This window comes from Tachypleus tridentatus, chromosome 10 (genome assembly GCF_004210375.1).
Source record: "Tachypleus tridentatus isolate NWPU-2018 chromosome 10, ASM421037v1, whole genome shotgun sequence".
NCBI lineage: Eukaryota > Metazoa > Arthropoda > Merostomata > Xiphosura > Limulidae > Tachypleus > Tachypleus tridentatus.
The window spans coordinates 12361058-12375828 of record NC_134834.1 but is presented as its reverse complement, the minus strand read 5'-3'; the positions used below and the strand labels follow the sequence as shown (position 1 = coordinate 12375828).

The following is a 14771-nucleotide window of genomic DNA, read 5'->3' as shown; positions in this document are numbered from 1 at the left end:
CTCTTACAAACGTTCCATAACAAGAACACAAAACTAAAGACCTGATTCAGAGTATTCTGACGTATCCCTAACGTTATGATAACGTAAGTTACTTCATTGAGCTTAGGAGAGTGAAATGCAGTTATACTGCATTACCAAAGAGGCGCTGATATCAATTATTCACTGAAACTGTAAAAGGGTTCAACCAACATTCGTGTGAAGTAAAGTCGAGTTAAAAACGTAATACTGTTTAACACATTACACCTTAGAGATCAGCCTTGATAATACCTACTGTTTAACACATTACACCTTAGAGATCAGCCTTCATAATACCTACTGTTTAACACATTACACTTTAGAGATCAGCCTTGATAATACCTACTGTTTAACACATTACACTTTAGAGATCAGCCTTGATAATACCTACTGTTTAACACATTACACTTTAGAGATCAACCTTGATAATACATACTGTTTAACACATTACACCTTAGAGATCAGCCTTGATAATACCTACTGTTTAACACATTACACCTTAGAGATCAGCCTTGATAATACATACTGTTTAACACATTACACCTTAGAGATCAGCCTTGATAATACCTACTGTTTAACACATTACACCTTAGAGATCAGCCTTGATAATACCTACTGTTTAACACATTACACCTTAGAGATCAGCCTTGATAATACCTTCTGTTTAACACATTACACCTCAGAGATCAGCCTTGATAACACATGCTGTTTAACACATTACACCTTAGAGATCAGCCTTGATAATACCTACTGTTTAACACATTACACCTTAGAGATCAGCCTTGATAATACATACTGTTTAACACATTACACCTTAGAGATCAGCCTTGATAATACCTACTGTTTAACACATTACACCTTAGAGATCAGCCTTGATAATACCTACTGTTTAACACATTACACCTTAGAGATCAGCCTTGATAATACCTACTGTTTAACACATAACACCTTAGAGATCAGCCTTGATAACACATGCTGTTTAACACATTACACCTTAGAGATCAGCCTTGATAATACCTACTGTTTAACACATTACACCTTAGAGATCAGCCTTGATAATAGCTACTGTTTAACACATTACACCTTAGAGATCAGCCTTGATAATACCTACTGTTTAACACATTACACCTTAGAGATCAGCCTTGATAATACCTACTGTTTAACACATTACACCTTAGAGATCAGCCTTGATAATACCTACTGTTTAACACATTACACTTTAGAGATCAGCCTGATAATACCTACTGTTTAACACATTACACCTTAGAGATCAGCCTTGATAATACCTACTGTTTAACATATTACACTTTAGAGATCAGCCTTGATAATACCTAATGTTTAACACATTACACCTTAGAGATCAGCCTTGATAATAGCTACTGTTTAACACATTACACCTTAGAGATCAGCCTTGATAATACCTACTCTTTAACACATTACACCTTAGAGATCAGCCTTGATAATACCTACTGTTTAACACATTACACTTTAGAGATCAGCCTTGATAATACCTACTGTTTAACACATTACACTTTAGAGATCAGTCTTGATAATACCTACTGTTTAACACATTACAGTTTAGAGATCAGCCTTGATAATACCTACTCTTTAACACATTACATCAGAGATCAGCCTTGATAATACCTACTGTTTAACACATTACACTTTAGAGATCAGCCTTGATAATACCTACTGTTTAACACATTACACTTTAGAGATCAGTCTTGATAATACCTACTGTTTAACACATTACACATCAGAGATCAGCCTTGATAATACCTACTGTTTAACACATTACACTTTAGAGATCAGCCTTGATAATACCTACTGTTTAACACATTACAGTTTAGAGATCAGCCTTGATAATACCTACTCTTTAACACATTACACTTTAGAGATCAGTCTTGATAATACCTACTGTTTAACACATTACACATCAGAGATCAGCCTTGATAATACCTACTGTTTAACACATTACACTTTAGAGATCAGCCTTGATAATACCTACTGTTTAACACATTACACATCAGAGATCAGCCTTGATAATACCTACTGTTTAACACATTACACTTTAGAGATCAGCCTTGATAATACCTACTGTTTAACACATTACACTTTAGAGATCAGCCTTGATAATACCTACTGTGTAAATACATTACACATTAGAGATCAGTTCTTATAATACATAATATACGAAAAATGTATAATTCTGTTTTTCTGATAACATATACTATTTTATACATTACACTGTAGAACTCTCTCCCTCATAACGTCTACTGTTTTACACATTACACTGTATAGCTTTCTCCCTGATAACTTCTATTGTTTTACACATTACACTGTTGAACTTTCTACCTCATAACGTCTACTGTTTTACACATTACACTGTATAGCTTTCTCCCTGATAACTTCTATTGTTTTACACATTACACTGTAGAACTCTCTCCCTCATAACGTCTACTATTTTACACATTACACTGTATAGCTTTCTCCCTGATAATTTCTACTGCTTTACACATTACACTGTAGAACTCTCTCCCTGATAACTTCTATTGCTTTACACATTACACTGTTGAACTCTCTCCCTGATAACTTCTACTGTTTTACACATTACACTGTTGAACTCTCTCCCTGATAACTTCTATTGTTTTACACATTACACTGTAGAACTCTCTCCCTGATAACTTCTAATGTTTTACACATTACACTGTTGAACTATCTCCCTGATAACTTCTATTGTTTTACACATTACACTGTTGAACTATCTCCCTGATAACTTCTATTGCTTTACACATTACACTGTAGAACTCTCTCCCTGATAACTTCTATTGCTTTACACATTACACTGTTGAACTCTCTCCCTGATAACTTCTACTGTTTTACACATTACACTGCTGAACTCTCCCTGATAACTTCTATTGTTTTACACATTACACTGTAGAACTCTCTCCCTGATAACTTCTAATGTTTTACACATTACACTGTTGAACTATCTCCCTGATAACTTCTATTGTTTTACACATTACACTGTTGAACTCTCTCCCTGATAACTTCTACTGTTTTACACATTACACTGTTGAACTCTCTCCCTGATAACTTCTACTGTTTTACACATTACACTGTTGAACTATCTCCCTGATAACTTCTATTGTTTTACACATTACACTGTATAGCTTTCTCCCTGATAACTTCTATTGTTTTACACATTACACTGTTGAACTCTCTCCCTGATAACTTCTACTGTTTTACACATTACACTGTTGAACTCTCTCCCTGATAACTTCTACTGTTTTACACATTACACTGTTGAACTCTCTCCCCTGATAACTTCTATTGTTTTACATTACACTGTTGAACTCTCTCCCTGATATCTTCTATTGTTTTACACATTACACTGTATAGCTTTCTCCCTGATAACTTCTATTGTTTTACACATTACACTGTTGAACTCTCTCCCTGATATCTTCTATTGTTTTACACATTACACTGTATAGCTTTCTCCCTGATAACTTCTATTGTTTTACACATTACACTGTTGAACTCTCTCCCTGATAACTTCTATTGTTTTACACATTACACTGTTGAACTATCTCCCTGATAACTTCTATTGTTTTACACATTACACTGTTGAACTATCTCTCACGGTACTAGGGTGAAAGCCGAATCAAGTTATTCGATAGAACAAGAGTACGTCAAGTGTGGTGTTATTTTAATAACCGCCAGATCCAGTTTATAAGTGCAAGTAGTCCTTGAGCAGATGCGTATGAATACCAGAAAACAGAAATAATAGATATTGTATTGTTCTCTTAGAACTATCTCACACTACATATAGAGTCTTATACCCTATACTTAAAGAACCATCTCCATCATAATATAAACAATTATACACGTTACTCTAACTTCCTGACAGAACTTACTGTACACTCACAACTATCTTTCTAATAATCCATATTGTTTTACACACTGCTCTCAAATCTCACCTTTCAAAAAATATATTTTGTAAACATTTATGGTTTATATCTTTTATAATACACAATCACACTTTATACATATATCCGTATAGAATTATCTCTCTGATAACGTAACTGTTTCACACACAGTATCCGTATAAAATTATCTCTCTGATAACGTAACTGTTTCACATACAATACCCGTATAGAATTATCTCTCTGATAACGTAACTGTTTCACATACAATATCCGTATAGAATTATTCTCTGATGATGTAACTGTTTCACACACAATATCCGCATTGATTTATCTCTCTGATAACGTAACTGTTTCACATAGAATATCCGTATAGAATTATCTCTTTGATAACGTAACTGATTCACATACAATATCCGTATTGAATTATCTCTCTTATGATGTAACTGTTTCACAACAATATCCGTATAGAATTATCTCTCTGATAATGTAACTGTTTCACGTACAATACCCGTATAGAATTATCTCTCTGATAATGTAACTGTTTCACACACAATACCCGTATAGAATTATCTCTCTGATAACGTAACTGTTTCACATACAATACCCGTATAGAATTATCTCTCTGATAACGTAACTGTTTCACATACAATATCCGTATAGAATTATTCTCTGATGATGTAACTGTTTCACACACAATATCCGCATTGATTTATCTCTCTGATAACGTAACTGTTTCACATAGAATATCCGTATAGAATTATCTCTCTGATAACGTAACTGATTCACATACAATATCCGTATAGAATTATCTCTCTTATGATGTAACTGTTTCACAACAATATCCGTATAGAATTATCTCTCTGATAATGTAACTGTTTCACATACAATACCCGTATAGAATTATCTCTCTGATAATGTAACTGTTTCACATACAATATCCGTATAGAATTATCTCACTGATAATGTATACTGTTTTACACAAGCTGTCCATATAGAGCTATTTCTCTGATAATAAATAGTTTCGCACACACTATCCATATAGAACTATCTATTTGATAGTGTATATTATTTCACACACACACTATCCATATAGAACTATCTGTTTGATAGTCTATATTATTTCACACACACACTATCCATATAGAACTATCTGTTTGATAGTGTATATTATTTCACACACACACTCTCCATATAGAACTATCTGTTTGATAGTGTATATTATTTCACACACACACTATCCATATAGAACTATCTGTTTGATAGTGTATATTATTTCACACACACACTCTCCATATAGAACTATCTGTTTGATAGTGTATATTATTTCACACACACACTATCCATATAGAACTATCTGTTTGATAGTGTATATTATTTCACACACACACTATCCATATAGAACTATCTGTTTGATAGTGTATATTATTTCACACACACACTATCCATATAGAACTATCTGTTTGATAGTCTATATTATTTCACACACACACTATCCATATAGAACTATTTGTTTGATAGTGTATATTATTTCATACACACACTATCCATATAGAACTATCTGTTTGATAGTGTATATTATTTCACACACACACTATCCATATAGAACTATCTGTTTGATAGTCTATATTATTTCACACACACACTATCCATATAGAACTATCTGTTTGATAGTCTATATTATTTCACACACACTCTATCCATATAGAACTATCTGTTTGATAGTGTATATTATTTCATACACACACTATCCATATAGAACTATCTGTTTGATAGTGTATATTATTTCACACACACACTATCCATATAGAACTATCTGTTTGATAGTGTATATTATTTCACACACACACTATCCATATAGAACTATCTGTTTGATAGTGTATATTATTTCACACACACACTATCCATATAGAACTATCTGTTTGATAGTCTATATTATTTCACACACACACTATCCATATAGAACTATTTGTTTGATAGTGTATATTATTTCATACACACACTATCCATATAGAACTATCTGTTTGATAGTCTATATTATTTCACACACACACTATCCATATAGAACTATCTGTTTGATAGTCTATATTATTTCACACACACTCTATCCATATAGAACTATCTGTTTGATAGTGTATATTATTTCATACACAACACTATCCATATAGAACTATCTGTTTGATAGTGTATATTATTTCACACACACACTATCCATATAGAACTATCTGTTTGATAGTCTATATTATTTCACACACACTCTATCCATATAGAACTATCTGTTTGATAGTCTATATTATTTCACACACACTCTATCCATATAGAACTATCTGTTTGATAGTGTATATTATTTCACACACACACTATCCATATAGAACTATCTGTTTGATAGTCTATATTATTTCACACACACTCTATCCATATAGAACTATCTGTTTGATAGTGTATATTATTTCATACACACACTATCCATATAGAACTATCTGTTTGATAGTGTATATTATTTCATACACACACTATCCATATAGAACTATCTGTTTGATAGTGTATATTATTTCACACACACACTATCCATATAGAACTATCTGTTTGATAGTGTATATTATTTCACACACACACTATCCATATAGAAATATCTTTCTGATAATATACACTTTTTCACACACATTATCCGTATAGAGCTACCTCTTTAATATATTCTGTTTCACACACACACACACTATCCGTATAGAATTATTTCTCTGATAATCAATACTGTTTCACACACATTCTATTCATATAGAACTATCTCTCCGGTGATGTATATTGTTTCACACACACTATTCACACAGAATACTAATAATGAATACTGTTTCACAAACTATCCTTATAAAACTATCTTAATCTTTAGTCGCCTGTTAATATCTTATAACTCTAGGCTTAGAACTTTATAAACGTGTTTACTTAATGTTATTAGAGCTTTGAAAGAGTAAGTTAACTATGAATACTCTGTGATTCGGGGTTTGTACTTCGTTCACACTGATACACCAGGTGGTGCTATATTATAAAACTTCTCACTTGTCTCCATAGTTGGGTACGTTCATTCTTCTTGGCAAGTCCTTGCTATTACATGAAAAGTAACGCTTCTGAAACACTGTGTGTGTAACGAACGTTTCGTTTTTAGAACAAGAAGTATTTTTAAACTCATACCTGTCGCTAGGAGGCGCTAAGTCAGCTAGCTGAGGGAATGTTCAGACTGTCGACACCTTTGTTGTTCGATGACAACAGAAGAAACTATAGAAACACTTCCAAATAAATGTCCTTAATATCGTATCCTGTGGGTATCAATATTTCTCAGTAGGTAAACCTAAAATATGTAGTTCGGTCTCAACAGTTTCGCGAGAGTTGTGTTGCGTGTTGCTTTCGTACGTGAAAACGACCACTACGCACGTTGTTTTGTTGACGCTTGTTAAGTCAATATCTCTGAGTTCTGTCCTGTTCATCATTTCCTTGTACATTCACAAGTCTTTCCTCGAATGGCTTTAGAAATATCCAGACACGTTATTTAGAGTACAAGTACGCCGTACACGAAACCTTTACACGAGAGTATAAAAATATAAATACAACTTCTTTTCGCGTACAAAATACGGCATTCGTCTGTTACAGCCACGACGCCATGAAAGTGACACTATTGTGACATATTTAAAAACTGAAAAAGCTTAGCATTGTTTGTTTGTTTGAAGCACAAAACTACACAGTGGGCTATCCGTGCTCTGCCCATAACGGGTATTGACGCTCAGTTTCTACTGTTGTAAGTCCGCAGACTGGCTCCCATCTTAAGCGTTTTAACAGAGTAATTTTTATATCGTTGTAAGGCCTGTAACCGAAAAAAAGACAATGACTACAGTTTAACATTAATTTAAGATAACATTGAATGTTTTGGAACATCTATAGGTATATAGCAAACTGTTATTTGATGAGGTATGCAGGTATATAGCAAACTGTTATTTGATGAAGTATGTAGGTATATAGCAAACTGTTATTTGATGAAGTATGTAGGTATATAACAAACTGTTATTTGATGAAGTATGTAGGTATATAGCAAACTGTTATTTGATGAAGTATGTAGGTATATAACAAACTGTTATTTGATGAAGTATGTAGGTATATAGCAAACTGTTATTTGATGAGGTATGTAGGTATATAGCAAACTGTTATTTCATGAAGTATGTAGGTATATAGCAAACTGTTATTTGATGAGGTATGTAGGTATATAGCAAACTGTTATTTGATGAAGTATGTAGGTATATAACAAACTGTTATTTCATGAAGTATGTAGGTATATAGCAAACTGTTATTTGATGAAGTATGTAGGTATATAGCAAACTGTTATTTCATGAAGTATGTAGGTATATAGCAAACTGTTATTTGATGAAGTATGTAGGTATATAGCAAACTGTTATTTCATGAAGTATGTAGGTATATAGCAAACTGTTATTTGATGAAGTATGTAGGTATATATAGCAAACTGTTATTTGATGAAGTATGTAGGTATATATAGCAAACTGTTATTTGATGAAGTATGTAGGTATATAGCAAACTGTTATTTCATGAAGTATGTAGGTATATAGCAAACTGTTATTTGATGAAGTATGTAGGTATATAGCAAACTGTTATTTCATGAAGTATGTAGGTATATAGCAAACTGTTATTTGATGAAGTATGTAGGTATATAGCAAACTGTTATTTGATGAGGTATGTAGGTATATAGCAAACTGTTATTTGATGAAGTATGTAGGTATATAACAAACTGTTATTTCATGAAGTATGTAGGTATATAGCAAACTGTTATTTGATGAGGTATGTAGGTATATAGCAAACTGTTATTTGATGAAGTATGTAGGTATATAACAAACTGTTATTTCATGAAGTATGTAGGTATATAGCAAACTGTTATTTGATGAAGTATGTAGGTATATAGCAAACTGTTATTTGATGAAGTATGTAGGTATATAGCAAACTGTTATTTGATGAAGTATGTAGGTATATATAGCAAACTGTTATTTGATGAAGTATGTAGGTATATAGCAAACTGTTATTTGATGAAGTATGTAGGTATATATAGCAAACTGTTATTTGATGAAGGATGTAGGTATATAGCAAACTGTTATTTGATGAAGTATGTAGGTATATAGCAAACTGTTATTTGATGAAGTATGTAGGTATATAGCAAACTGTTATTTGATGAAGTATGTAGGTATATAGCAAACTGTTATTTGATGAAGTATGTAGGTATATATAGCAAACTGTTATTTGATGAAGTATGTAGGTATATAGCAAACTGTTATTTGATGAAGTATGTAGGTATATAACAAACTGTTATTTCATGAAGTATGTAGGTATATAGCAAACTGTTATTTGATGAAGTATGTAGGTATATAGCAAACTGTTATTTCATGAAGTATGTAGGTATATAGCAAACTGTTATTTGATGAAGTATGTAGGTATATAGCAAACTGTTATTTCATGAAGTATGTAGGTATATAGCAAACTGTTATTTGATGAAGTATGTAGGTATATATAGCAAACTGTTATTTGATGAAGTATGTAGGTATATAGCAAACTGTTATTTGATGAAGTATGTAGGTATATATAGCAAACTGTTATTTGATGAGGTATGTAGGTATATAGCAAACTGTTATTTGATGAAGTATGTAGGTATATATAGCAAACTGTTATTTGATGAAGTATGTAGGTATATATAGCAAACTGTTATTTGATGAGGTATGTAGGTATATAGCAAACTGTTATTTGATGAAGTATGTAGGTATATATAGCAAACTGTTATTTGATGAAGTATGTAGGTATATATAGCAAACTGTTATTTGATGAGGTATGTAGGTATATAGCAAACTGTTATTTGATGAAGTATGTAGGTATATATAGCAAACTGTTATTTGATGAAGTATGTAGGTATATAGCAAACTCTTATTTGATGAAGTATGTAGGTATATAGCAAACTGTTATTTGATGAAGTATGTAGGTATATAGCAAACTGTTATTTGATGAAGTATGTAGGTATATAGCAAACTGTTATTTGATGAAGTATGTAGGTATATAGCAAACTGTTATTTGATGAAGTATGTAGGTATATAGCAAACTGTTATTTGATGAAGTATGTAGGTATATAACAAACTGTTATTTGATGAAGTATGTAGGTATATAGCAAACTGTTATTTGATGAGGTATGTAGGTATATAGCAAACTGTTATTTCATGAAGTATGTAGGTATATAGCAAACTGTTATTTGATGAGGTATGTAGGTATATAGCAAACTGTTATTTGATGAAGTATGTAGGTATATAACAAACTGTTATTTGATGAAGTATGTAGGTATATAGCAAACTGTTATTTGATGAAGTATGTAGGTATATAGCAAACTGTTATTTGATGAAGTATGTAGGTATATATAGCAAACTGTTATTTGATGAAGTATGTAGGTATATATAGCAAACTGTTATTTCATGAAGTATGTAGGTATATATAGCAAACTGTTATTTGATGAAGTATGTAGGTATATAGCAAACTGTTATTTCATGAAGTATGTAGGTATATAGCAAACTGTTATTTGATGAAGTATGTAGGTATATAGCAAACTGTTATTTCATGAAGTATGTAGGTATATAGCAAACTGTTATTTGATGAAGTATGTAGGTATATATAGCAAACTGTTATTTCATGAAGTATGTAGGTATATAGCAAACTGTTATTTGATGAAGTATGTAGGTATATAGCAAACTGTTATTTGATGAAGTATGTAGGTATATAGCAAACTGTTATTTGATGAAGTATGTAGGTATATAGCAAACTGTTATTTGATGAAGTATGTAGGTATATAGCAAACTGTTATTTCATGAAGTATGTAGGTATATAGCAAACTGTTATTTGATGAAGTATGTAGGTATATAGCAAACTGTTATTTGATGAAGTATGTAGGTATATAGCAAACTGTTATTTGATGAAGTATGTAGGTATATATAGCAAACTGTTATTTGATGAAGTATGTAGGTATATAGCAAACTGTTATTTGATGAAGTATGTAGGTATATATAGCAAACTGTTATTTGATGAGGTATGTAGGTATATAGCAAACTGTTATTTGATGAAGTATGTAGGTATATATAGCAAACTGTTATTTGATGAAGTATGTAGGTATATATAGCAAACTGTTATTTGATGAGGTATGTAGGTATATATAGCAAACTGTTATTTGATGAAGTATGTAGGTATATAGCAAACTGTTATTTCATGAAGTATGTAGGTATATAGCAAACTGTTATTTGATGAGGTATGTAGGTATATAACAAACTGTTATTTGATGAAGTATGTAGGTATATAGCAAACTGTTATTTGATGAAGTATGTAGGTATATAACAAACTGTTATTTGATGAAGTATGTAGGTATATAGCAAACTGTTATTTGATGAAGTATGTAGGTATATAACAAACTGTTATTTGATAAAGTATGTAGGTATATATAGCAAACTGTTATTTGATGAAGTATGTAGGTATATATAGCAAACTGTTATTTGATGAAGTATGTAGGTATATAGCAAACTGTTATTTGATGAAGTATGTAGGTATATAGCAAACTGTTATTTGATGAAGTATGTAGGTATATAGCAAACTGTTATTTGATGAAGTATGTAGGTATATAACAAACTGTTATTTGATGAAGTATGTAGGTATATAGCAAACTGTTATTTGATGAGGTATGTAGGTATATAGCAAACTGTTATTTCATGAAGTATGTAGGTATATAGCAAACTGTTATTTGATGAGGTATGTAGGTATATAGGAAACTGTTATTTGATGAAGTATGTAGGTATATAACAAACTGTTATTTCATGAAGTATGTAGGTATATAGCAAACTGTTATTTGATGAAGTATGTAGGTATATAGCAAACTGTTATTTCATGAAGTATGTAGGTATATATAGCAAACTGTTATTTGATGAAGTATGTAGGTATATATAGCAAACTGTTATTTCATGAAGTATGTAGGTATATATAGCAAACTGTTATTTGATGAAGTATGTAGGTATATAGCAAACTGTTATTTCATGAAGTATGTAGGTATATAGCAAACTGTTATTTGATGAAGTATGTAGGTATATAGCAAACTGTTATTTCATGAAGTATGTAGGTATATAGCAAACTGTTATTTGATGAAGTATGTAGGTATATAGCAAACTGTTATTTCATGAAGTATGTAGGTATATAGCAAACTGTTATTTGATGAAGTATGTAGGTATATATAGCAAACTGTTATTTGATGAAGTATGTAGGTATATAGCAAACTGTTATTTGATGAAGTATGTAGGTATATAGCAAACTGTTATTTGATGAAGTATGTAGGTATATAGCAAACTGTTATTTGATGAAGTATGTAGGTATATAGCAAACTGTTATTTGATGAAGTATGTAGGTATATAGCAAACTGTTATTTCATGAAGTATGTAGGTATATAGCAAACTGTTATTTGATGAAGTATGTAGGTATATATAGCAAACTGTTATTTGATGAAGTATGTAGGTATATATAGCAAACTGTTATTTGATGAAGTATGTAGGTATATAGCAAACTGTTATTTCATGAAGTATGTAGGTATATAGCAAACTGTTATTTGATGAAGTATGTAGGTATATAACAAACTGTTATTTGATGAAGTATGTAGGTATATATAGCAAACTGTTATTTGATGAAGTATGTAGGTATATATAGCAAACTGTTATTTGATGAAGTATGTAGGTATATAGCAAACTGTTATTTCATGAAGTATGTAGGTATATAGCAAACTGTTATTTGATGAGGTATGTAGGTATATAACAAACTGTTATTTGATGAAGTATGTAGGTATATAGCAAACTGTTATTTGATGAAGTATGTAGGTATATAACAAACTGTTATTTGATGAAGTATGTAGGTATATAGCAAACTGTTATTTGATGAAGTATGTAGGTATATAACAAACTGTTATTTGATAAAGTATGTAGGTATATATAGCAAACTGTTATTTGATGAAGTATGTAGGTATATATAGCAAACTGTTATTTGATGAAGTATGTAGGTATATAGCAAACTGTTATTTGATGAAGTATGTAGGTATATAGCAAACTGTTATTTGATGAAGGATGTAGGTATATAGCAAACTGTTATTTCATGAAGTGTGTAGGTATATAGCAAACTGTTATTTGATGAAGTATGTAGGTATATAACAAACTGTTATTTGATGAAGTATGTAGGTATATAGCAAACTGTTATTTGATGAAGTATGTAGGTATATAACAAACTGTTATTTGATGAAGTATGTAGGTATATAGCAAACTGTTATTTCATGAAGTATGTAGGTACATATGAAGGTAAAATTTTTTCTCTCTTTCTTTTTAATGAAGCACCTGAGGAAAAATCCACCAAGAGACACACCATCCAGGTGTCGTATTCTCCAAATCTCACTTTGTGTCGAGTTCTGTCAGGTAATGAAACATCTGATTCATATTTAATCCTATAACTTTAGTGTCTGCGTTAAACTTCAGCTGATAAATAATTATTGACTGATGAACCTTCACACTGTTAATCAGAATTTTTTTGAGTTATTAACATGTGAATATTCGCAGTTTTAAATACTGTTTTATGAGTTATTACCTCATAAAAAGGTAAAAACGTGTTCGTGACTTATTACCTTATAAACATTCACACTGCTAATTAGGATTTTGTGAGTTATTACCTTATGAATATTTACAGTTAAACTGTTTTTGGGAGTTATTACTCGTGGCTTACTTTATGGTGAAAGTTTGGGTTATATGGAATTGTTTACACTTTTCGTAAAGTACACTCACCCTCGTCTGTAATCTTGAAACATGAGTTCCTTGTCTGAGAAAGCAAACAAACAACCTTTTAACCACATTATTGTTTTATTTTTTATGTTGTGACTGACGTCTGATCTAAACGAAAGTTGTGTTTCTATTAACTCTCAAATTACGTATTTGTGTTTATATCAGTGAGCCTGTGAGGTCCACATACTCTATCACGTGCAGTAAGTTACTATAAAACAGTGGTTCTCTCAACTGGGTGAATAGTTCACCCAGGAGTTAATGAGACCAGAACCAGGGTGAGTGATTATTAACTGGTAATTATACAACAACTTCACGAACACATTAATTACTATTATTTATTCTAGTCGTAGTTTAACAAGTACATTTATTTGATGTTGTATTCATTCTAGTTTAATGTATATTCAAGTCACAACAAAGATTTGTTCATTTTTATTTAGTACGTGCTGTTTGTTTGTTTGTTTTGAATTTTGCGCAAAAGCTACTCGAGGGCTATCTGCGCTAGGCGTCCCTAATTTAGCAGTGTAAGACTAGAGGGAAGGCTAGTCATCACTACCCACCGCCAACTCTTGGGCTACTCTTCTACCAACGAATAGTGGGATTGGCCGTCACATTATAGCGCCCCCACGGCTGAAAGGGCGACCACTTTTGGTGTGACGGGGGTTCGAATCCGCGACTTACTTCTTTTCTAAGTGGAGTGAGTGAGGTGTTGCGAATGATACTGGAAAATGTTCAGAAGCAGTTGTCTGAATTATTAGAACATTGAGAGCAGAGAAGTCGACGTAAAAAAACGTGAAAGCATTGATTTTCTTTGTGAAATTCTCAGGGGAACCGAGCACTAATTAGTGAAATGAAATATAATATTGTTGGTACTCTAGGTTGCTTTTATCTTTTTGACCCGTGAGTTATTATCGGGGGTCTGGTAACTGGAAAAGTGATCCACAAGTATAAATACTTTGGA

At 31.6% G+C, this 14771-nt stretch overlaps 1 protein-coding gene across 1 annotated transcript in view; it reads left to right on the top strand.

Annotated features, from left to right (window-relative positions):
- LOC143227962 (ras GTPase-activating protein raskol-like) overlaps window positions 1-14771 on the top strand; it is a 111343-nt gene that overhangs the window by 15277 nt on the left and 81295 nt on the right. Inside the window, exon 2 of the mRNA XM_076459313.1 lies at window positions 13373-13453. Coding sequence (XP_076315428.1) covers window positions 13373-13453 — 81 coding nt within the window. The remainder of the gene's footprint in view (window positions 1-13372; window positions 13454-14771) is intronic.